Source organism: Temnothorax nylanderi, unplaced genomic scaffold (genome assembly GCF_030848795.1).
Source record: "Temnothorax nylanderi isolate EJ_2023f unplaced genomic scaffold, tnyl_v1.0 TNYL_tig0083_pilon, whole genome shotgun sequence".
In the NCBI taxonomy this organism is placed as follows: Eukaryota; Metazoa; Arthropoda; class Insecta; order Hymenoptera; family Formicidae; genus Temnothorax; species Temnothorax nylanderi.
This window is the reverse complement of record NW_027249145.1, coordinates 225198-250348: the sequence shown is the minus strand read 5'-3', so window position 1 is coordinate 250348 and position 25151 is coordinate 225198. Positions and strand designations below refer to the sequence as shown.

General features: G+C 33.0%; 4 protein-coding genes across 5 annotated transcripts; 3 read left to right on the top strand and 1 right to left on the bottom strand.

Moving 5' to 3' along the window:
* The first annotated feature begins 478 nt into the window (after positions 1 to 478).
* LOC139774578 (chymotrypsin-1-like) lies at positions 479 to 2741 on the top strand. The gene is made up of 5 exons (XM_071709973.1): positions 479 to 549; positions 1193 to 1343; positions 1488 to 1734; positions 1929 to 2069; positions 2306 to 2741. The coding sequence occupies exons 1-5, from the start codon at positions 498 to 500 to the stop codon at positions 2447 to 2449; spliced, it is 735 nt and encodes a 244-aa protein (XP_071566074.1). The 5' UTR covers positions 479 to 497; the 3' UTR covers positions 2450 to 2741.
* Positions 2742 to 6132: 3391 nt separating this feature from the next.
* On the top strand, positions 6133 to 10600 carry LOC139774574 (chymotrypsin-1-like). The gene is made up of 6 exons (XM_071709968.1): positions 6133 to 6269; positions 8263 to 8341; positions 9014 to 9173; positions 9355 to 9649; positions 9865 to 10065; positions 10310 to 10600. The coding sequence occupies exons 2-6, from the start codon at positions 8290 to 8292 to the stop codon at positions 10445 to 10447; spliced, it is 846 nt and encodes a 281-aa protein (XP_071566069.1). The 5' UTR covers positions 6133 to 6269; positions 8263 to 8289; the 3' UTR covers positions 10448 to 10600.
* A 440-nt stretch (positions 10601 to 11040) lies between these two features.
* Positions 11041 to 17486, top strand: LOC139774558 (zinc finger CCHC domain-containing protein 8 homolog). The gene is made up of 7 exons (XM_071709940.1): positions 11041 to 11515; positions 12558 to 12822; positions 13040 to 13329; positions 13633 to 13846; positions 13964 to 14144; positions 14350 to 14561; positions 14636 to 17486. Exons 1-7 carry the CDS (start codon positions 11205 to 11207, stop codon positions 15206 to 15208), a joined length of 2046 nt encoding a protein of 681 aa, XP_071566041.1. The 5' UTR covers positions 11041 to 11204; the 3' UTR covers positions 15209 to 17486.
* A 122-nt stretch (positions 17487 to 17608) lies between these two features.
* LOC139774579 (uncharacterized) lies at positions 17609 to 22725 on the bottom strand. 2 transcript variants are annotated; one of them, XM_071709974.1, is made up of 7 exons: positions 22657 to 22725; positions 22346 to 22553; positions 21564 to 21634; positions 20505 to 20612; positions 19186 to 19240; positions 18781 to 18923; positions 17609 to 18709 (listed from the first exon to the last, which is right to left on the bottom strand). In XM_071709974.1, exons 1-7 carry the CDS (start codon positions 22708 to 22710, stop codon positions 18665 to 18667), a joined length of 684 nt encoding a protein of 227 aa, XP_071566075.1. In that variant the 5' UTR covers positions 22711 to 22725; the 3' UTR covers positions 17609 to 18664. The 2 variants fall into 2 exon arrangements, with proteins under 2 accessions (XP_071566075.1, XP_071566076.1); XM_071709975.1 differs by having other exon boundaries at positions 22448 to 22553.
* Positions 22726 to 25151: the final 2426 nt, after the last annotated feature.

Sequence of the window (25151 nt, the reverse complement as noted above, 5' to 3'; positions counted from 1 at the left end):
AATCAAGTCAAATTTCATTGATTATAATAAATTTTTTTTTCAGTGCATCATTTAAGTTATCGTTACGTACGGAAATTTTATACTAAAATTTCGGACAACACGTTGAAATTTTGAACACTTTATAGACGACGCACGTTAGCTCGGAATTCCGAGCGTCAATGTAAATGTTTAGTTTATCTTACGGTTATCGGACTGCCGTTGACAAGCTGAGGCCCAGATGGGGCCCAAAACTACGCTTCTAAAAGCTTCTAGAAAACCTCCCCCCTTGAGACGAGTAGAAAGTGGTGAGAATCTTGCGCGGGGGGTTCTGGCCATTTTCGGGTATAAATAGAGCGGAAAACGGAGACACAGATAGTTTTTAACTTCAGCTCTAACACATCGTTTTTAGCTTCGGCTTTGTTAGTCACATAGTCTTAGACTTCGGCTCTCGACTTAACTCTTATTCGTTTTGCGTATCACATCTATTTGCTACAGTCCCAGACATTAAATCTGCAAAGATGCGTGCGTTAGCTTGTCTCGTATTTATCGCTCTGGCATACGCCATTCAAGGTACGAATTCATAAATTATTATAATAAATATTTTACCATAATAAAAAAACCGATATAGAGATAGATATAGAGAGAGGTACAACTACGTGTCTTTCTAATAATACATATAGACAGTATAAAATAATTACTTTCCAACATAAGCAAAATTATCAGTAATGGCATAAATATCCGTTTTATAGGATTTATAGTTTGTGTAAACATTTCTGTACGCATATGTTATATATATATATATATATATATATATATATATATATAAACATACATATTTATATATAATACTTTTAAAAATAATTAATTATATAAAAAAATAGTACTTCTTACATCTTAAATTTCAAATATCAATAACTTCAGTCTTCAATTAATTAATTATATAAACGGATATACAAAAATACATACGTATCTCTATATTCTCTAAATAATGTGTTTACTTTAACGTTAAAAATTAATATGGCGTGAACGATAAAATTTTTGTTCAATAAAAGATTTTTATTCTAAATAAATCTGTAACTTTCCTGAGCATATTACGGCTCACTTAGCCGTAAAATTGACACAATGTTTTATTATTATTGTTAAAAGTGTATGTAATGTAACAAATATTAATTTCGGCGTATATTAACATGATTAATTTATTTTTGTCAATAAGGAGATCCATCACCTTATATCATCGGTGGAAAGGATGCTCCCATCGGCAAATTTCCGTATCAAGTTTCATTGAGATATAACGATAAACACTATTGCGGTGGATCTATCATCCATGATCGTAACATATTAACCGCAGCAAGTTGTGTCGCAGGGTATGTTACATTCAAACATTCTGAACCTATGTCAATATCTCATTAGTGAAATATAACTCTAAAACTAGTCTTTTAATATATCAAATATGCATAATAAGTAAGACTAAGTAATACATACTTATATGTTCTTTTTTTTATTGTTAGGTTGGAAAATCAGTTAAATAATCTAAAGGTCCATGTTGGCACAAACTTTTTGAACGAATCAGGAGATGTTTATGACATAGAAAGTGTTAGCATCCACGAAAATTACACTATGGATGATAGTGATATCGCCTTGGTTCATCTTAAAACTCCTATCAATAACAACGAGCTAGTGCAACCGATAAATCTTAAGACAAGCGATGAGAATCTCGAGGGCAAGTCGTGCACGTTATCCGGATGGGGAAAAAAGGTAATATCGAACTCATGATATAGGAATTTTCTAGTTCAATGTCTAAAATAAGGCACTCTTTTCAAAGAAAAACTCATTATTTTCTTTATATATATAATATAACAAATTGAAAGTAACAAGTGAGAAGATATGTAATAATTATTTATTGTTCGTCATTTCTTTCGAATGTCCAAATACGCATTTATCCTTTTTAGAATGGTGGAGAGGTTTCGAATAACTTGCAAGAAATTGAGTTGAGAGTTTATCCGCTGGAAAAGTGCCGGAGACTATGGGGATGGGGTATAAAAAATACTCAACTTTGTACTTTGACAAGTGAAGGAGAAGGAGCGTGCAACGTAAACTGTCAATTATTAATATTATAAAACAAATTGATACATATATGTTTATGTTTTACAACACCGAAGGAATATTAATAATATAATAAATTACATTAATAACATCTAATAATATGCCGATTTTAATTATAGCTTAATTAACTGAAATTATTATAGCAACAATTTGCAATAGTAAACAATTTATTGTTATTTATAATATTAACATTTTGTTATTAATAATCGCATCTTTATTTCAGGGTGATACTGGTAGCCCTTTAGTAGCCGAAGGACTTCAAATTGGAATCGTCTCTTACTTTTTTCCCTGCTCAATGGGACATTCAGACGTTCACATAAGAGTATCAAGTTCCATAATATGGATCCTTACAAATTTAAAAAATTAAAAAAAAGATTGTTGAGGTAAAACTCTTTAATAATAAATGCCATTTGTATTTGGCGGTAGATGCGTTCTCACATCTCCACGTATTGAGTTCTTATGTTTATATAGTTTTTGTTTTCATTACTGCTCACGCGCGCCAACTGTCGTCCCGCGCTTCTGCCTACGTACGTCACGCCGCTCACGCATATATTGTATCGGCTGTATAATTAAAACTACAGATATAATCATATTGACTGTTTTTATTATATCTCTGTTAAAAACATCAACAAAGATATTATTTAATTTATTAACATACGTACCACTTTGTTTAATATAATTTATAATTTAATTATTAATATATGTATTTTGAGCAAATTATTTTCCGCAAAATTATATTACTTCCTGTTATAAGTTCCTGTTATAAGTATTTCCTGTTGCTTTTTCCATCAGTTAAATAAATTACCAATGCAAGTAACAAAATGATAACAAATCAATCGGTTTGATTTTTTTCTATGTAAAAGCTAATATTCTTGTTTGTTATCTTACGATAAACAATATCATATTAATTAGTTAGCGCAAAATTCATAAGTGTACGTGATATTGTTCTAATTTATAATAATTCAATACAAAAATAAATTCTGCACTTTTTTCAAACTTTAACATTAAAAAATGTAGTATTGTATACTATATATTTATCAATAAAGTAACAATTTTCTTAATATGATAGACTATTATAATGTTGTAATTTATGTTGCTAAAGGCTAAGAAACTAAAATTCGTGTCACAAATCTGATTTGCAGCTTCTGTTCTTTTTCTTATATGCTACCCAGACACTCATATTATTAGTAGAAAGGATGCCCTGTGTGATCATCAAGTTCCAATATTAAGAATCTCCGAAGAAATCTGGAAGTCACTTCTGCAGCGGATTCACCATCAATCAGTATACCATTCTTACTGCCGCTCAATGTATAATAAAGTACGTACTTCGATCTTGTTTTATGTTATTTATACACTCGCATATAAATAAAATAAAATTAACAAATTAAGAGATAATGGGCTATGAGAGCCGACGCAAGATCGAATATGCGGAAAACTATATTTATCTTAGTCAATACATTAAAACAATAAAAATTCAAACGTTTCGGCCCCAAATCGGGCCCTCTTCAGTGACTCATGTATGAAAAATTAATATGTACACATCGACTCGGTATCGCAATGGCCAAGTACAAAATCAAAATGCACGCATACAATGATATCGCAATCGGTTAACGCGAAACACAAGCGCAGGTATTGTGATTCGCATTTGAAGGACGTCAGGTGCGTGTTCATATCTCTCTGCAAGTACATGTTACAGCGCGTGTGTCCGGTAAGCACCGGCGCAACAATTGACAGCGGGAATCAAAGAGGGAGAGACGAAAGCAGCAAACTGTGGCCCGACAGAACTACCGAATGCAATAACCATTAGGACCATTATAAGAGATGGAAATTATGCATAACTTACTGCGTGCTACGTGAAACGCATTCAGACGTCTCTAAAATAAAATTCTTTTTGTCATACCGAAAGAAAGATGTTTAACCCTGGCTAGCACTTAGTTTCGAGTCCTTAATTCGCCACACTCCGGGAAGTGAGATTGCTCGACTTCGTCGCACTGTCATTTTCATTCTAATTAATAATTTTAAGCTTATAATGTAGAAATTGGAAATACAGACTCTGAATAAGATGTTTATGATAATATCAGGTCAAGAAAATGATTTGAATTTAAACTGAACTTATTATAAGGAAACTAAAAAATTATGTAAAAATTAGAAAACCTAAAAACGTTCAGCGGTTTACACTGAACCGGAGTGTAGCGAGCTAGGATTAAAACTATCTGTAAAGCGAAAAGTAATCGACCAATGCTTTATATGTCTCTTTAACAGCTACGAAAGGAAACCTGGCGCTCTGAGAGGTTTAACTATTCACGCTGATGCAAATCTGAGACTGACACCGTTTACAGAGTAAAACTAGCCACTTTCACCGTAATTTCGATTTTTTTCAATTAAACATCGGCTTACTTATTCTGTCAATTTTTATCGTATTCACTAAATATGTATAATACATACGCCCTCACCCCCCCCCATACCACTTGCAACTACCGACGGTGTTCCCGCTGTTTCTGCCTGCACCTTATATCCGGATGGAGAAAAACCTCGGTAAGCACCAAACAATAATTATTTTATACAATAAAAGCAGTTTCATCTTTATCTATTATTTATCAAATTTTAAAGTTTAGTAAAATATGAAAGTTTTTGTTTCCAAATTATATTCCTTTGAACCAATAATAAGAAATAATTATTAGTAAATAGAATAGAAATAGTAAAAGAAATAAAGCTAGTCAATAAATAAAAACAAGTCAATAAATAAAACAGATGGCAGTTGTACATACGGAAGTCTCTCGATAATAGGAGAATAATCATTACAAAGATCTAATGTGTCCTTTTGAAGGTTGGTGCCATTCCTTTGTCTTTTAATGTAAAACATTTCGGAGATACTCATTTTAATGTATGTAATAAATTCTCTATATTTAGGATTTTAACGTTATCCCAATTAAAAAAATTTATGTCCGTTTAATCTGTGTTTAAAAACTACAGAATAGTCTCTAATATTTTCTTGGCATTAATTAAAAAATTATTGATAAAATTATAGAAAATGATTAATTGGTTCTACAAACTAACTTTCTCAGGGAGATACCTTTTATCTTTTCGCATAATTCCTTCTGTCAGAATGAGAGCGCATATATAGTTATCTCTATTTGCTTCTATCTCCGTTCCGCATTACAAAGCTATTACTTCTTTTCTCTCTTCTTCTTTCCTTTGTAAAAGTCATCATCTTTGACTTTTTCACGCTTAAAGTCAAATTTCTTCTGTCAAAAAATCTTGTAATGCATTTTCAGCATTTTTCCCTCATCTCGTCCGCATCCCTCGTCCTCTTCTAAATCATGTTTGCGTTTCCGACAGCATACAACAGCATTCTTAACACAGCATACATAATTTGCGTTATAATTTTTGAAGAAAGATTAAGGGAAAAACTAGAAAAAAGAAAGATTTTATCGGAGATGAGGGAAAAATGCTGAAAAGCTTTACAAGATTTTTTGAAAGAAGAAATTTGACTTTAAGCGTGAAAAAGTCAAAAATAATAACTTTTACAAAGGAAAGAAGAAGAGAGAAAAGAAGTAATAGCTTTGTAATGCGAAACGGAGATAGAAGCAAATAGAGATAACTATATATATGCGCTCTCATTCTGACAGAAGAAATTATGCGAAAAGGAACTTTGTAAGATATCTCCCTGAGAAAGTTAGTTTGTAGAACCAATTAATCATTTTCTATAATTTCATCAATAATTTTTTAATTAATGCTAAAAAATATTAGAGACTATTCTGTAGTTTCTAAACACAGATTAAATGGACATGAATTTTTTTGATTGGGATAACGTTAAAATCCTAAATATATAGAGAATTCATTACATACATTAAAATGAGTATCTCCGAAATGTTTTACATTAAAAGACAAAGGAATGGCACCAACCTTCAAAAGGACACATTAGAGCTTTGTGATGATTATTCTTCGATTATCGAGTGACTTCCACACAACTGACATCCTTTGTCTGTTTTATTTATTGACTAGCTTTATTTTTTTTCCATACGATGCTTCATGATATTGATCTGTATCCATTTCACCTTTGTAATTGAATCTAACAATAAGTGTTTAGTCGGTGCGCTGATCTTGGCTCGAAAGGATCGTCTCCTCGATCGTCTCGTTATAGAACACAGACACTGGTGACTGTCGCGAGATTGACTGTGAATTTGGTGAGTGAACTATACATTATTACGAAAAACCCGTGAGTTGTGAAATTTCTTAGCTAATTCCATGATCTCTTTTTATTCAAACGACAGCCGTCAGTTATATGATATACAATAAGTTCAACTTTTTTAACAAGTACACCGACAACCGCTAATTTAAGAACGTAATTACAATTTCCTTTTATTTATATATTATTGATTAGTTTTAAAATTATAACCAGATTATTAAATGTTACATTGAATAGAGTCTAAAACTTTAGACAGATACGTTTATAATTCGTTTTTATATTTATATTAAAGTTACTTTTTTGTAGCTATGTAAAGGCTTTATAATTAAATAAATTAAAACTTAATACGGGCAATAAGAGCCAAGCATGCCGTTTTACCGCTCAAATTTATTATAAAATACATGTGGTCAGAATTACGAATGTTTCGACCCTTTTTGGGGGTCCGACACGACGATGCTTAGGAACGTGTCGGAGTGCACATCTACCCAAACGATTAACGATGATTTTATGTTTGCGGTGTAGAAGGTTTTATATAGTCCTATATTTATGTTGAATTTACTGTTATACAATGCGCTGAGGAGGACCCCCAAAAAGAGTCGAAACGTTCGTAATTCTGACCACATGTATTTTATAATAAATTTGAGCGGTTAAAACGGCACACTTGGCTCTTATTGCCCGTATTAAGTTTTAATTTTTTTACTTTTTTGTATTTTATATTATTTGCTATAACATCGTTATACTCTTATTTGCCTTGTGTTTCAAATTTGATCGAAATAATAGAGCTCTTTAAGATTGAAACAAATAGATATAAGAAGGAAAATATAAAAAATTAATAAATCTGGTATATTGTAATAATACGAGGGTCGTTCAATAAGTTCTTAGAAAATTTTTCGTGCAAAATTGAAAACACTGTATCTTGTGTACAGTGTTTTCAATTTTGCACGAAAAATTTTCTAAGGACTTATTGAACGACCCTCGTAGATAAAAGGAAAATTTAAAAATAAAGGAGATAAAAGGGACTAACGAACCAAGCAAGGTGAACGTGCTAATAATATATTACAAATTTAAAATAATAATAATGTAATAGACGTTTCGACCTGTAATAAGGTCATCTTCAGCACGCTAAACAAAAACCGTCACTTACAAACTAAGCCAGTGAAATATGGTCAGATTATAAAAATTCGCAAGTCATGTATATATATCGTTCATATAGAATTAATACCACAGTGTCTGGATTAAACCTTTCTGTGTGTAGAGTCTCTTGACGTATCATTAAGAATGATTAATCGGGTTCTCATGGTATAAATGTTGAAATGATACAAAAATATAACTGTAAAAAATCGATTTTTTTAACAGAAAAATTAAAAATGTTAAAATTGAAAAACTGTGGTGCTGGTTATATTGTAAAATTTTTGTAAAAAATATTATGTTTAAATAATTAATTTTTTTAGAGTTATATATATGTTTATATTAAATGTACATATACCACAGTATTTACAGAAGTTTGTGGGACCCTTGCAAAAATTCACGCGATGATATTTATTCTCTTAACATGCAAACAGCTTGTATTAGGGATTCTATTAAAGATGTATTTCTTATTCACAAATAAAATTTCTTTTCTTATTTGTTATCTATAAATTTATTCGATTCTGACCAGACGGATTTGTAGGTCTTTATAAGATTCTCTTTGCAAGATTCACATTGACTTCTAAGCTTAGCTTCTAAGATATAAGCTTCTAAGATACTGTAGATTCGAATATAGTAATCAAAATATAAGTAATCGATAAGAGGAAATTAACCATGAGGGTACCACTAGATAAATGGACGTAAATACAAATTCTTCTAAGAAATGCATAATGTAAATTGTAAATATCAGTATTTTATAGCGATACCGAGTTGAGCAAAATTTAGAAAAGTGTCACACAAACATGATAAATATTTTTATTTCAACTACTTTAGAAACATAATATAAAAACCCCTGTTTGTTTCAGTTCCAGGCATCAAATCTACAGTCAAAGATGCGTGCGTTAGCTTGTCTTGTATTTATCGCTCTGGCATACGCCATTCGAGGTACGAATTTATAAATTATTTATATAAATATTTTATTATAATAAAAAGATAAAGATAAGTAGACACAAACACATACACACACACACACACACACACACACACACACACACACACACACACACACACACACACACATATATATATATATGTATATATATGACAAGAAATGAAAAAGCACGTGTTTTTTTGATAATACATGAAGCGCAATTACTTTTCAACATAAGCAAAATTATTAATAATACCATTAATATCCATTGTATATAGCATTTATAGCTTCTGTAAATATTAATGTATATTTAATATAAACATACATACTTCTAGAAATAATAAATCGTATTTCTTAAATCATCTTAATTTTCAAATATCAACAACTTTTGTCGCCAATTAGTTATTTATGTAAACAGATGTAAAATAATACGTACATTTTCTATATTCTCTAAATACGTATAACTTTAAAATGAAAAACTAATGTGACGAGAACGATACAATTTTTTCCTTAATAAAAGATTTCTATTCAAAATAAATCTATAACTTTCCCGAACTGCAGCTCGCTTATTGTTAGTCGTAAAATTGCCACAATTGTTTTATCGTTATTGTTAAAAGTATATGTCGTAATGTAACAGATATTAGTTCGCTCGTATATTAACATAATTTATTTGTTTTTCCAATAAGGAAATCCGGACCTTCATAAAGATGCTCCCATTTTGATCGGCAAATTTCCATATCAAGTTTTATTGAGATATCACAATATACCCTATTGCGGTGGATCTATCCTCAATAATCGTAACATATTAACCTCAGCAGGTTGTCTCAAAGACGTGTATCGTGACGTGTACGTTACACATTCTGAATCTATGTCAATATCGTATTAGTGAAATATAATTATAAAACAGTCTTTTAATAAGTCAATTGGACATTATATGTAAAACTACACATATTATGTAAAACTAGACATAATATGTAAATATACATATATACATATACATACTTATATGCACTTTTTATCTCGTTAGGCTTAATAACCTGGATAAGCTAAAAGCTCATGTCGGAACAAACTCGTTTGATACCTATTACACCATAAAAACTACCGCCGTGCCAGGAGATGTTTATGACATAGCCAATGTTACCATCCATGAAAATTACACCATATTAGCCAGATTACCAAATAATGATAATAATGATATCGCCTTAATTCACCTCAAAACTCCTATCAAATACAAGGAATTAGTGCAACCGATAGATTTTATGACAAGCGATAAAGATCTCGTTGGCAAGCCGTGCACGTTAACAGGATGGGAAACAAAATCAGTAATATCGAACTCATCATGATACAGGAATTTTCTAGTTTAATGTCTAAGAATAAGGCACTCTTTTCAAAGAAAAACTCATTATTTTCTTCTTATATATAATATAACAAATAAAAAGTAACAAGTGAAAAGATTTTATAATAATTATTTATTGTTCGTCATTTCCTTCAAATGTCATATATTTATCCGATTTCAAAGAATATTTATTCTTTTTAGGTTTATGATTCCGTTTATCCCTTGAAAGAAATTGAGATGATAGTTTATAGGCCGAATGCCTGCAGGAATTGTTTGGATCAGGAAGGACAGGAAGACTTGGCGACTCGGACTACCACGTTCTGTAAGACCGTGGCGACTACTCAACAATTTTGTGCTGTGACAGTAGAAGAACTACTAGAAGACCGTAGAAGACCGTACAATGTAAACTGTCAATTATATTAATATTATAAAACAAATTGATACATATATGTTTATGTTACAACACCGAAAGAATATTTATAATATGAAAAATTATATTAATAGCATCTAATAATTTTCATTATATAGCCGATTTTAATTATAGCTTAATACTAAAATTATTATAGCAATAATTTGCAATAGTAAATAATTTATTGTTATTTATAATATTAATGTTTTATTATTAATAATCGTTTTTTCGTTTCAGTTTGAGTTTGGTAGCCCTTTAATAGCCAATGGAAATCAAATTGGAATTTTAATGTGGAATTTTAAGATTTCGCATTTCAAGATGTTCACAAGAGTATCCGATTTTGCACTATGGATCATTACGCATTTAAAGAATTAAAAGATATTATTTAATATGTTTATTAAAATGCCATTTTGTTTTACGAAATTTATAATTTAATTACTAATATAATATAAGCAAATGCATTCTGCAAAATGTATTTCCTGTATTGCTTTTTCTATCAGTTTAAATAAATTACCAATGCAAATAACAATAAAATAATAACAAATTAATCGTTTTTGTTGTTTTGATATAGAAACTAATGTTTTCGTTTGCTTCTCATTTCCGTTAGACTATATCAAATTAATTACATTACTGCAAAATTCATAAGTGTGCGTGATATTGTTATAAATACATTTGACAAATTTAGCAAAGGAAAATCCTGTGTAATATAAATGAAAAGAGGTCCGGTAAAAGTGAAGAGAAAATAAAATAAAGAGAGAAGAGAATAGAAATAAATGATTATATAAATCTTTTAGTAAACTGAAAAGTTGACATAATGCATTTCGTGTCCTGCGAAAAAGATCGGGATGATCAGGATGTGGCATGTGGCGGCGATGTGGCCTCTCTCAGGCTTCTCTCTGGTAGCGTCTATGCGTTGCTCGCGCTAATGCGCATGCGCGGGACTGGTTACTGTCCGCTAAGCACCAATCCAATTAGTGCTTCGGCAACACACGTCCGACTCCACTCGACAACGTATACGACGGAAAATACGGAAATTTGCGTGCGTCTAAACGCTGATGGTCCGCATCTCGTGAATCTCGTCCCGGAATACGGAAATCGAGCGCGAAAATCTCGGAGGCACGCTGCGTCTACGATGGACAGCGACGTCCGCGTGATTGACGTGAGTATGGACATTGATACGGTTCCCTTGGACCCGTCGATCGAGATTATCGACAACCTGGAGCCGGAGGTGATCGAGCTGGACAGCAGTTGCGACACGGTGGCTACCACCTACGCCGACTTGAAAAGTCCGGTTTACGGCTCTGCCGAACGCGTCCCGTCCCCGGACTGCGAGAGGCTCGAGACGTTGATTCGGCATCGGAGAGATACGCAATCCGTTCGGTCGAACGACGTCGACGCGCTGCCCGTCTTTAAGGTTATGTTTCGCGACGAGAGTGTCTCGAGGTACGTCCTGTATACGCTACGCTGTACGTTTCGGCGCTTTGTTTACAACGCGCGCGCGAGAATTCGTTCCGCTTGCTTTTACAAGGATGTCGTATCGTGACGTGACGAAAGTGACGTTTTTGACGTATAGAAATGCGAACTGTTTTATAAATAAGCACTTTCCTGCATTTCGAGGAAAAAAAAACATGCGAATTATATCATGTACCTATGGGTACAACAAACATTAGTGGAAAAAATATAATTTATTTAATTTGCACATTAAACGTGTGTGAATTAAATATTTTTGACGTGCGGGAAGGTAAATTGCTGTATTATAAATAAGCATTTTTTTTGTATTCCAAGAAAAATGAACGTGCAGATTAAATCATGCATACACACACAACAAATGTTCCAGTAAATATAATTTATTTAATTTACACGCAAAATATTAAATGTGTGTGAATTAAATATAATAAATATATTGATTTTATTCGTACATTGACACTAGAACTGTCAAAGCAATTAAAATGACTAGTTAATAATTTTTTATCAAATTTCCCAGATAGCACAGCGTTTAAAATCTGGACGTAAAACGTCTTAGACGTTTTATAATATGACATCGTGAAAACGTCTTCAAGTTATCTCAGTGTTATCTAGGAAGTTCAATAAAAAATTATAAACTTGTCATTTTTAAATCGTCTAGTCATTTTGATTGCTTTGATAGTTCTAGTGTCAATGTGCGAATTAAATTATTATATTTATTGTATGTATTTAATTCACATACATAGGTAGGTCTTATAAAAAAATCAGTTTTTGTTGAGGAACCCATGTCCTTTGACGCGTTGAGGAACTATGTCTTTATTCAGATCAAAAATTGATTGTTCCTACCATTCCTTAAAGTTTGCCCCTACGAGTCCTGTTACATCCTGTATAAAGTATAGTAGAAATAGATATACGTTAATCATCGGTAGTATTATTGTTAAATATTAAACGTGTGCGAATGTAATTATTATATTCGTTAAACTACATTCTTCATGGATTAGGGAATTTCGTGTATTTGCAGGCAATATCGGCAACCAGTAAAAGATTTTTTGCGCGCTTTACTGCGAAAGAGACTCCCTTGTAAGAAAGATGTAAATGAATCAAATCTGACTTTAGAAATTTGGGATGATGAAGTCGATTACAAAGATGAAGAAGAGCTTGTTAGTATAGAAAATGAAAGCGCTCTGAACGACAGTGTACAATGCGACGATGCGCAAGATTCTCTGTTTACAATTGATAAACGACCGAATGTAAAGAATGATTCGGATATTCCGACTTATGGACAGGTAACGTTGTCTTTTCTTTATACATTTATTTCTTAATTATTTATTCTTTATTATTGTGTATATTTGTATATATTTGTATATTTGTATATAATCGTTGATATATCTTACTCCAATTGAAGAATATCGCAATACTTGTTGATATACTTTAGCTTAGGGGTAAATGTTTTTACATCCTGTTTTTACACAGCTGTTTTAAACAATAATTGTTTTACCTTAGAAATATGAGAGTACATTTGAGGAAAACCGTGAGACACCAAAAGATTTTATGCCAAAATTAAATTGTTTCAATTGTAAGGGAAATCATAATTTGCGAGATTGTCCGTTGCCTAAAAATCAAAGCAATATCAATAAAAATCGTAAAGAGTTTGCTGCAAAATACAGTGCGGGAGTCCGATATCATATGAGTGAGGATCAAAGATTTAGTCATATGGTTCCTGGTCAGTTGAGTCAAAAGCTACGAAAGGCTCTTGGACTGAAAGACAATCAACTACCTAAACACATATATAGGTATTACATAATTACATAATCTATTGGGATTTGGGAGAATGCTCCTTCATATTGTTCAAGTCGGTATATTCCATATGTATTTCTATTAGTCGTCAGTAATAAATTTCTTAGAATCTCAATATCATGCTTGCTGTTTTTGAGTCTACGTGATAATATTTTGAGATCTCTTCTTGTCGCTGCAAACGCAAGTACGTTTGTACGAAATTAAATATTAAATTAAAATAAGAGAAGGAAAAATTCATAATTTTCAATTTAATGGGCCAATGAGGTTCATTCTACGTGCCAAAACGTGTTTTTTCTTAGAATGAGATTACTTGGCTACCCTCCAGGGTGGTTGGAAGAAGCACGCTTGCAACATTCTGGTTTGTCGCTCTTCAATTCTGATGGAATAGCGGAAAGTGATATAAATAAAGAAGAAGGCGAGATCATTACAAACGTAAATAGAGATCAATATGACGTAAAAAGAATATATGACTTCCCTGGCTTTAACGTGCCACCTCCTCCTGGTACCGCAGACGTAAGTAACATAGGGAAATAACCGATATTGATACATGAAAATGATCTTATTTACTCGCTTATCTCGTAGCATTTTTTTCGACTGGAAGTCGTAAACATTAAAGTCTGTCGATTGCAGGATAGCCACATGTATTGGGTACCGCAGATGCAAACCATGCACAGTAAACAGATAATGTTATTGAATCTGCAAGGTAAAGAAGCAGACGATGGTTACAAACGGAAAAAATTAAAATTACCTCCGCCAGTAAATAGTGTAAATAATGTAGAAATCAGTGATATGGATATAGAAGATACAGAAGGTATACTTATTAATCGACACGTACATTAAAACGAATAAATAGTATCACTATTTGTAATGGAATTTTACTTTATTAAAAAGATAATTACTATAAAAAGCGAATAAGTATTAGCTTAACGTTAAATTCATATTATTGATAGTACGTTTCTATTGGCCTTTCTTACTTTTTTTGAAAGTAAAGATAATTTCTTTTTATCTTATTGAAGGAGAAAATATTGTGGAGAATGTGTCTCTTAATGGACATTTTATACCACCATTGCCGAAAGAATCAGTGCAAGTACCACCAGTACAACCAGTACCACCACTACCACCACTACCACCGCCACCACCACCACCACCACCGTCAGAATGGTTACATCAAACAACAACAGACGATTCAGACTCGCAATCGCAAGAATTGCCTTCCTTCGATTTTGCGGTATATCTTCAAAAGACTGCAAATTTTTAAGCATGTAAAAAATTAATCGTTTAAAAATTGCATTTTCTTTTTAGGACGACACTACTTCGCTCACAAATTCGCCATCCTTATCTGAATTAGAGAGAAGGAAAAAAGTATTACTTATGGAAATCGAAGAGACAAATTCGCAGTCTAATTCTGATTCCGTGTCAATTAAAACCGATTCGAATTCTTTGTTTGTGTTGGAAACGCCATTTTCCAGTATAACAGTTACGCCTTCTACCTCGAGAAGATCTTCAATTCAAGATTCTATAAAATCGGATTTACAGTGCTGTCCCGATACATCACTTAAAAATGATTTCAATACTACACTGAACACGTCAGTTTCCGATAAAATGCCTCAATTTAATTCTACTCCAATTCGTCTTACTTCGCAGAAATCTTCAGATACAAATCAAGCTTCTGTCAAGTCAATACATTTAGGTACACCAATATTGCCAAGTACCTCTCCGTATAATAAACTACCGTCGTCGGAAAAGTTTTCCAAGGACATTTGCGATGTTATTAACTTTGAAAATTTGCCTGATTCAACGGGTAAATATGAACAAATGTCGGGAGTCTTGCAAAGAGTTAGAAGCACTATGGCAAGATTACACGAACAGGAATAGATTGATTATTTAAGAATTGATATAGCCCTCTGTAAGTACAGGATATTTAGATATGCAAAGATCAATGAAATCATCAGTTGAGATTATTAAGAAAAAGTAATAGGACACAACTTAAAAATTCATTTTTTTCTTTTTTCTTACTTGAAAAGAGATATTCTTAAAGACATTGATATCTTATTATAAATAGCTATTTTTGGATCTATAAATGTCTATAAATATAAGATTGATGTGTTCACGAACATTATCTAAAAATCTCAAACATGCGGTTTGCAGACTAAATCACGATTCATTACTAGTACAAACTATGCTTCACTGGTTGACGCAGTGGAATTCTATATTCTATCTCCCTTTGAGCTTCTCTAGAATTCTTTTTCTTTATATTGATTGTAAGATAATAGACTTTCTTACTGTCAGACTTCTTTGAAACTACTGTTCAGACAAGTTACTCGAATGTGTCATGTCATCTTTATAAATTTTGACACAAAATTTGAAAGTAACGTTCTTGAAACAAAACTATCAGGAAGTGTTTTAAAATGATCGACTTTTTTCTTCTAAACGTATATGTTTCCTTAGAGAACAGATACAGCATTTTCTTGTTACTCCTTGATATTTCTCCTTTTCTTTTAATTATTTCTCTAAATTCTCCAAATTCAGACTTAATGTGAAAATCTTATCATGAAAACAGGAGAGATCGTATCCTTTTTGTTTCAATTTTACTGCTTCAGATCAGAAAGCATGTCAACTTTTTCTTATTCTTTGATTGTGGCCTGTATGACACATGTTCTGAGATCTTTAGACATATTACAGTTAATAAAATGATGTAAAAAGAATCAGCATTTCTATATTATAACTTCAATTTAATACATTCTCTTTTATTTCTACATACATTTTAGTCTGCTATATTTTCAATATTAAAATATCACTCGTTTATGGAAATATGTCTAATGTTTGAATATAAAGATTGAAATGTATCATACGCAAACACAGAATATCTGTTGACAGAATTATTATTGGTTTTAAAAAATGCTTTCACAATTTTTTATGGATTCATAAATGATTAACTCACAAGATTGTAAATATATTTTATACATAATTCTTAGATGCGTAATTCATATTTAGACATGATTCATTCAATTTACTATATATGTATATACATATGTGTAATTATATAATATATATTAATTGTATTATATTACATATAATATAAATTATATATTATATAAAAGGTATTTTATGTGTATAAATATACATATATAATACTGAAAAAAAATCATATAAATTACTGTCATCTTCCAAAAGTACAAAAACATAGATACAAAGTTTTCATCACACAGTTATTCTTAAATGTAACTGTGATGTTTATTTTACTTTTGTATTGTCTTATAATTCAGATCTATTTTCTACATACGCACATTAACTCTAATTGGATGTAAGAGAAGCTCTACTTGTGCAATATATTTTGTACACGTTGAGGAGATATGAAATATTTAACTGTGATTTTTATAAAACTAATATTCATATACATACATGTCGCGGGAATTTCGTAATTCGTTTTTATGCAAAATTTCTAGAGACTCCACTAAAAATCGACATATTGTGGATTTCGTAGGGATTTTACAAAAAAAAATAAATACATGAAATTCCTGCAACATATACATCCATATTATTATATATATATATATATACGAAGATTATTTTTTACAATATATGTATATTGTAAAAAATAATATATATCTACGTATATATTTGTGTGTGACAGAGGAGAAAATAGTTTTTGAAGAATTAGACAACAAAGATTAAAAAATATATAAAATACAAATTGCTAAACATTAAATTTCATTATGATACAATATGCAAAAATATTCTGAGATTTAGAAACCAAGTTTCAAATTTCAAATCACTGATGCTTAATTTTCATTCGCTCAAATATATTAATTTCTATTCTGTACAGATAATGTTAATACAAGAAATTTACTGATATATTTATATCTTAATTTTCTCTTAATTAGTAAATATGATATGATAGCCATTTGCGATTATTTCAATAAATATTATCCACCATTTTTTATACACGTAGGTACGTAATTATTAATTTTTTGCTGATGTACAATTGTCTGTTCGGAAATAAACTTCCGAATTTCCGAAATATGACAAGTAAAATGAAACGTAAATAGCCAAGATAAATATCGAATATATCAACAGTGTACAAAGATAATTACATGTAACTTTTATCTAAAATAAAATTATTTTGTAATGAAAATAAAAATATGTATAATCAGTTGTATAAATTGAATGATAACGGACGCGAATTCCTTTATATGAACATATCATTGTATCCCATATTTTTTTTACAAGCTTCTGTATTGACATTTATATTGACGTAATAAACACAAAGAACCATTTTATGCAATGCGGAGAATCAGTTTTATTATCGAAAATATGGGGAATGTACAACGTTAAACAACATTGTTATTAGCATAAAACATTTTATCATAGACCATGTATATTACTGGAAAATCGTGTAATACTGCTGATAATCGTGGTTATTTGTACATAATTATATCTTTAAATCTGTATTCTTTTCATTTGTGTAAAACATCGGATGTGACAAAATATCTCCACTTTGTTTGAATGATATAACATGCGTATCGAAATATATATTATAAAACTATAAATATTCTCTTTTTTCATTGTAGATAACAAAATTTAATTTTTAAATATCGATTTTATCGCACTGAAAAAAGATAGATGCACTTCCGTCTAGTTTAGTAAATTACGAAAAAATATAAATACTGTTTCTTGACAATCACAAAAGATTCCGAAATTCTCAATTATCATACATTATTTCACTATCGTTATATTATTTACAACAGATAATTGTATATTCTCGGTGATCGTATGTGGGAGATTCCTTATGCGACAAATTATTCGTGATTCTAAGGTCTGGATATTCTCATTTCTCGAATATAAATACCGAATAAATAATTTCATTAGATGACTATCCATTCGCAGGTACTTAATCTTTTTATTGTTTATATAGTAAAGATTTTAAATTCTATTCGCGCGTACAATACATTCTTCTTATCGCGCGTAAGCGGGTTCTGTTATTATCTCATGTTAGTGATGTAATTGTTGAACTTTACTAATATCCTTCAGAAAGTTGTGATAAAACTTCATATTACACATAATAATATACATAGGTACGTGATTATAAGAGAGAGTTTAAAGAGAAAGGATATGCGTATGCGCGCGTTATATCGTGTAATATTGCGATTACTAATATTTAAGGAAGTTACGCTTCCAAATATCAAACTAATAAATCCCGCCAACGCGTATAATATGATTATTAACATCGTATCTATATACCATAACTCTTTCTATTTCTGTTATAAGTTTAGCACAAATCCTGGTATATAAAACCTCGAATAACAAGAGCTCCGACGCGATATCTGCGATTTAATTCATCGTCGGCGGCGAAGGCGGACCATCCCCGTGTGAACCCTGCAAATAAAGTATGTCTTTGAAATATGTCTTGCAAGCTTTCATCGGTAATGCACAATCGATACACTTACGGGCTCGTTGCTGCTCTTGATAATGTTCCTGGTCGATCGTCGCAAAGATGGTCTAAATGCGTACAGGAGAACCATAAAGCCAATCATTAAGCAAGTAAAGAGGAAATCTGAAGATTCCCGAACGTTCGTCTGCGGTCCTGGAACTAGAAAAGGAATACTCGTCTTTTTCTTATTAACTACTAAAATTGTAATTTAGTATTATCTAACGCATAAATCGTGTATCTTAAATTAATAAACTTTTGTTTGTTTTCAGTTCTGGAAAGAAATCACGGACCAGTTAAACTAAAATTAAACTTAATCATCTACGGTTGGTGAAATCGACTATAGGAGTATAATTTAATCAATATAATTAATAATATATCTATTGTAACTAGAAGTATCTGTAAGTAAATAATGAATACGTACGTCTCGATATGCTGAAACACTCGGTGTCCGAACAATAATCCTGTGATTGTCGTAACTGTAACAGAGTAATACAATTTGTAGAAAAATTTACTTTTTATTTCCAAAATACGCGCAGTGAGGCAAATAATTATTCGCTGCAGATGTCTCGATAAATACAACTGCAATAAATATGTAAAGAAGATACGTAATAATTATATATATATCGTTATTAAGATTAATTTTACTTTTGTGTGGGTGTGTGTGTGTTGCGCGTTTACATACATACACAATACACACATACATACACATTGATACATTTATGTGTCTTATAAAAGCCACGTTCTTTATGTATTTTTCCAACGTAAAAAAAAAAAGATTTACCCAAGTTCATAACATGAGGCAAATAAGAGGAAAACACCGTTATTAAAGCGAGATATATAAAATACTTAAAGTAACTTTAATACAAAAGAAAAGATACATATTACAAACGTTTCGGTCTTAATTTTAGATTCTCTTTAGTGTAGCAATTTGACAACCAAAATACCATAATAAGCACGAATAAATAAAAAAAAAAAGAGTAGAAACTGGTAAGACACATTGTTTCAGCCTGCGTAACAAAACAAAAACAAGAAAAACGGCTCTCAAGATATAATACAATCAAATTCATAACGATTAAGATTAAGTTACGTATTCCGTGTAGCGATTAAGATTAAGTTACGTGTCTAGTATAGCGATTGTATATCAGATTAAATTACGATCTTTATAAGATATAACTTAATAAGATTGTAACTTAATCTTAATTGCACTGAAGAGGATCTAAAATTAAGACCGAAACGTTTGTAATATGTATCATTCCTTTTTGTATTAAAGTTACTTTTAGTATTTCATATATCTCGCATTAACAACGATGTTTTGCTCTTATTTGCCTTATAAACTTGATTGTATAAAAATGATTCGTTACGGAATGCATATTCAATGAACTAATCCAGAAGCGAGGTCTTCCTCTTTGCACTCGAATCTCTATAATTCGAAGTCCTCGTATTCGATTCGTGTAATGTATCATGCATCGATCGACTTACGTAATTGAAACATTTTTACGTAACCGCGTGGCGCAACAAATTTCTGCCAGCTAAACAGAAGAGGTCATTGCGTTTTACACGCAGGTCTGTCCAAGATTGGGAAACCTCGTTTATCGTTCGGCCTAGAGACCTAAACGCTCGCGGAGAAAAAAAAAAGAAGACACGCGTATGTATCCTTCGTCGCCGCCCATTATCCGACCGCGGGTTTATCGCGACATCGATCTGACGAACTCGCGTCTCATTTTCTCTCGCGTTACTTACGATAGAAAGTAGATGTTGCACGGACAAGTAATTCCACATGCACTCGCACGGGTTGAATCCTTCGTCGCTCATCGTGGCAGATGGAAGACCTCTCGCAGAATCTTGCCGCTGCACAAAACAATTAAGAAATTGCCTCGATTATCGCGATTATTAGACAAGTCGACGTTTTCTTTCTCACACCGCGAGTGCGACGCACGTTTTTCCCCGTCGTGCGCGAGAATCCTTTTGGTCACCGATAATTCGTGCAAAACGTGCGATACGGTTTTTGTTTGATATTACGACTGGTTATTTTTATAAACAATACAGCGCAATATACTGACGTCGCGAAAAAGAAAGAAGAATTGAGACTCGTCAACAAACACGTATGTCTCAGCGATTCTTTAAAAATCCGATATTCCGCGAAGTAATCTAGCGCAAAATTTCAGAGAATTGTATAAGTATAGGTATATGAAACATAAACAAATGGCGTAACAATCTCGTTAGTTGTGATTGATTTTTCTGCATATATTTAACACTGCGCGGTCAATTTTTCGTATTTTACAGTTTTCTCCTGACGTTTCAACACTTAAAAAAAAATTGCAACAGTTCCGGCCTTATATAAGTGTAGAAATCACTCTTTGAAGCCTTAAAGATGATACGTAAATTTTTATAGATTTTTTGTAATACAGAAACGCTTTCAAAAACCCTTTGGACTTAAAAATCCCAGGATGTCCCGGGTGAGTGCTCGAAAAATAACACGGCGTCCGCGCAGTGTTAATACCGAACAGTGGAGCATCGTGATTAAAAACGAATTTAGATTCGAAATAACAAGATATATTTTTGCGTTAAAAAATATGACTAGTTACAACTGTCTATATGACTATATGTATGACTAATGCGCTACCATTTCTCATTTCAAGGACATTCCGTATATAAGGCGGACAATTACTCGCATTTGCGTGACGGCGAGGAGGAGGAAGGTACCTGACTTGTTATCTGACCTGGTGATACGACGAGCGCACTGCACGCTGCGCATTTGAAAATAATCTCGCAAATGTGACATAAATGTCGCGAACTTACGTTATGTAGATTATCTGCCAAGTGCAGCTGCCAAGGACTCGTTAGAGTATTACCGTTTATCATGCGCGTATCTGTAGAGCGCGTTACATTTTACGAAACGTATATGGCGAGATATACATAATCTTTTCCAATAACGGAAGTATCGCGCCGTATTGTTTTCAGCGGAAGAAAATACGTTTATTTATTTGACATATATCTATATTTATTTATCTGACGATTTGTTTAAGATGTATACATATTTTTAAACTTTCAAAACAATGAAGTTTCATGCCACTATAACAGCAATATATTGTCCTATATATTTTTTCTAAAATTTGTATTATAATGAGTGCGTCCCGTTTTACGCATGATGCGCATAATGCATCATTTATCCTTGTTGTTCACCGAATGTTAAAAACAAGGATAAGCTTATGCGCATCTCATGCGTGAAACGGAACGCACCCAATATATGTATATCTTATATAGTTAGTTATGTACTATATATTATATTAGAAATAAAATAAAACATGAATTTATAATTATATATATATATATATATATATATTTAATTATTATATATATATATATATATATATATATAGATAATTTATAAATATATCTAAATATTTATTAAGTCTAAGTAATATAAATTAATGTTTTATATTATTTCTAATTCATAATATGTACAAGATACATTATAAATTTTAGAAAATATACACAGGATAAAATATTGCTGTAATAACGGCATAAAACTTTATTGTTTTAAAAGTTTGAAAAGTTTAGAAAGTTTATGGAGGACCTGCCTCGCGAGAATGTCCAAACGGAAGTTTCAAACTGCGGAAGTATCGAGAAAATGTAAGTACTATAAATAACGAGATGAACATCGATGTTTACACGTGAATTACCGATTGCGATACGTAGCGTTAATTTACAGCAGCACGTGTCAAAGCCGTAATAAAGAAACCATCCACTGATACTGATCTTCGATCTCCCAGCGACAATTGAGGATCGCTAAACGAGCGTGCTCGTTATAATTATTCCGTTTAAAATCGTGTCGTAAATCGCGAACAACGACACGAATCGCGAAGACCGTAGAGAATATAGAAATTCATACTGCGGTTATTCGAGCGTCATCAGATGGACGGGATTCTTTCGAGTGAAATCTCATTTACGCAACGCGGCCACCGCAATGATATCTCGTGCCTGTAAAGCCCCTTGCACAATGCCAGGCAACAGGCAATAGGAACAGGAAATAACCAAAAAATCGTTAATTACAACCTAAAAAATTCGAATACTATGATTGGTTGGCAACAGGCAATAGGCACAGAATTTCCAACGTGATGGAAACTCTGTGTCTATTGCCTGTGTCACTGTTTATTCTGCATTTATACATGATTTCTGATTTCTATTCCCTGTTCCTATTGCCTGTTGCCTGGCATTGTGCAAGGGGCTTAAGCCTGTAGCGCGATTCTGCAACTCGTTATGCAGCATCGTTATCGTTATATTGTCGTTGCGCAGTTTTACCGTATAGTACACCTGCCTACCTGCGCAACGACAATATAACGATACTGCAGCATTAATGAGTTACAGAATCGCGAGCGATCGATTTAATCGAAATTTTTTCTCGTCTCCGCGCGCACCGCGCGGCTGTCACGGGTCACGGAAAGTTGACCCTCCGTCTGTATATGTTTTTTTTTGCTCCCTCGGAGTGTACACGTGGGTCTATCACATTTGACGCTATCTTTCCCTACTTTAAAGTATTAAAAAAATATATTAAAAAATTCACAAAACGCCTGCCAACATTGTAGTTGACGATTCTACGGTCATTTTGATAAACATCGTTTATTTAAAATATTTTCTGGCATGCTCGCAAGTTTGACAGTTTTACGAACAGATATCATCTCGGATGCTGTAAACCCACGTAAACAGACGGAGGCTTAACTGCTGATGGCATGCAGCGGAAAGAGAGGGGAGAGGGGGGAGGATCTCTCACAGATAAGAGCCGAGAGGGCCGCGCGGACGTCGTTCGTCGCGATTTTCCGCGCGGCCCGTCTCGCTCCGTTTTTTTCCGCGCGCGCGACACCCTCGACGTTTCCCGACGGCGATTCGCGAGCGACGAGAGAGAAACCCAAGTCCGTCGCTCGCGTCCGTATGGTGACGCACGAAGGGGCGTCGCGCGCGCGCGAGCGACAGACGGCGCGGAACTCGCGGAAGCGCCGTCGAACGGAAAATCCGACGAGATGACGGAGTTCACGACCTGTCGCGTCGACACCGCCGCGCCGTCGCGCGCGATGTCAAAAGGGAGATAAGAAAAGAGGAAAAAAAAGGGAGCGAGGAAGACGCGACCCAGACGCACACGATCGACGAATCGTCGTCGAAGAGGGGAACGGATGGAGCGCCCGTCGAAAGATGGATGTACTCACCGCGTCGACCGCAGGCAAAACGAGACGGACGGAAAAGCCGGATGACGACTGCGTGACGCGGGGACGCGGCTCGACAGCTACGGGCGACTCGGACGACTTACGCACGGCCCGCACCAATCATCACGATCGTCGTCCTCGTCGTCGTCGTCGCGGCTCGCCTTCGGTCCGTTCGGTCGTGTCGTGTCGTGTGCGCGGTGTGTGTACGGTACGGAGTACAGACACAGACGGAGTGCGTTCGCGGCCGCGCGGGATTGGCGCGCGAACGGCCAATCGGCGAGGACGGCGCGATAATTTCAAATTCAACTGATGACACACACGGCGTCCGAGAACGATCGATCTTCTTTGGGCTGTTGTTTGGACGACCTCGCCCTTCTTATGTCGTGAAAAGAACGGGATTCTTCTTCTTTTTTAAATTTTGTTGAATAAAAAGAATTGTTTTTTAAACACGAGTTTGATTACTCTCCGTTTATAATACAGCTAATAATAAAATAACTGATAAAATGATGTCTTTGAACTGTCATCTGAAAAATCTCGCTCTTTTTACGTCATAAAATAAATGCAATCTCTGTTTCTTTAATAAGAGTTTGATTATTTTCTGCTTATAGCGCGGAAAATAATTTATAAAACGCAATTATGCATATAATGTATGTTTTGCAGGTTGACAATGTTGCAAGCGTTATTTCTCGTCGTTCTGAATAATTTATATGGATATATAATAAAAAATAATTTCTTGAACCTGAACAAATTAATCAATTTAAACTTGAGATTTTCAGGAAAAAGAATTTTCAAATCTCTAAAACATTTGTGCTCTTTAATATCTTCCTTGAACTTTCACGTTGTAGTAGGGAAAACCCGTTGTTGTTTGTTTCATCGCACGAGAGTAAATACTACATTTCGAAATTCGCTAATTGGGATTCCCGATTGGATTCCTAACATTTTTATAACTGCCTAGAGCACGAATGTACATGTGTGTATGTGTTTACAGACACTTGTCACTGTTACCGAAAAAATAAACACGTGATTTTAATAGCGTTTAACATAGTAAAACTTTCGATATATCTTCATTAAAGATAAATCGGTATGCGTACAAAAAACTAGAACATACGATATATTACCTCCTTTCTCTTTTATTTTTTTTTTACAGATTTCCGTCATTTATAGGACAATATCATATTTTCCATTATCT

Coding starts and splice junctions, on each gene's coding strand:
- LOC139774558 (XM_071709940.1), top strand. CDS start 11,205: ATGGACAGCGACGTCCGCGTGATTGACGTGAGTATGGACATTGATACG. Junction 11,516..12,557: donor CGCGACGAGAGTGTCTCGAG/GTACGTCCTGTA, acceptor GTGTATTTGCAG/GCAATATCGGCAACCAGTAA. Junction 14,145..14,349: donor GGATATAGAAGATACAGAAG/GTATACTTATTA, acceptor ATCTTATTGAAG/GAGAAAATATTGTGGAGAAT.
- LOC139774579 (XM_071709974.1), bottom strand. CDS start 22,710: ATGAGATTTCACTCGAAAGAATCCCGTCCATCTGATGACGCTCGAATA. Junction 22,554..22,656: donor ATGACGCTCGAATAACCGCA/GTATGAATTTCT, acceptor ACGCTCGTTTAG/CGATCCTCAATTGTCGCTGG. Junction 21,635..22,345: donor CGTTTGGACATTCTCGCGAG/GCAGGTCCTCCA, acceptor CGCGCTCTACAG/ATACGCGCATGATAAACGGT.
- LOC139774578 (XM_071709973.1), top strand. CDS start 498: ATGCGTGCGTTAGCTTGTCTCGTATTTATCGCTCTGGCATACGCCATT. Junction 1,344..1,487: donor GCAGCAAGTTGTGTCGCAGG/GTATGTTACATT, acceptor TTTTATTGTTAG/GTTGGAAAATCAGTTAAATA. Junction 1,735..1,928: donor TATCCGGATGGGGAAAAAAG/GTAATATCGAAC, acceptor TATCCTTTTTAG/AATGGTGGAGAGGTTTCGAA.
- LOC139774574 (XM_071709968.1), top strand. CDS start 8,290: ATGCGTGCGTTAGCTTGTCTTGTATTTATCGCTCTGGCATACGCCATT. Junction 9,174..9,354: donor AAAGACGTGTATCGTGACGT/GTACGTTACACA, acceptor TTATCTCGTTAG/GCTTAATAACCTGGATAAGC. Junction 9,650..9,864: donor CAGGATGGGAAACAAAATCA/GTAATATCGAAC, acceptor TATTCTTTTTAG/GTTTATGATTCCGTTTATCC.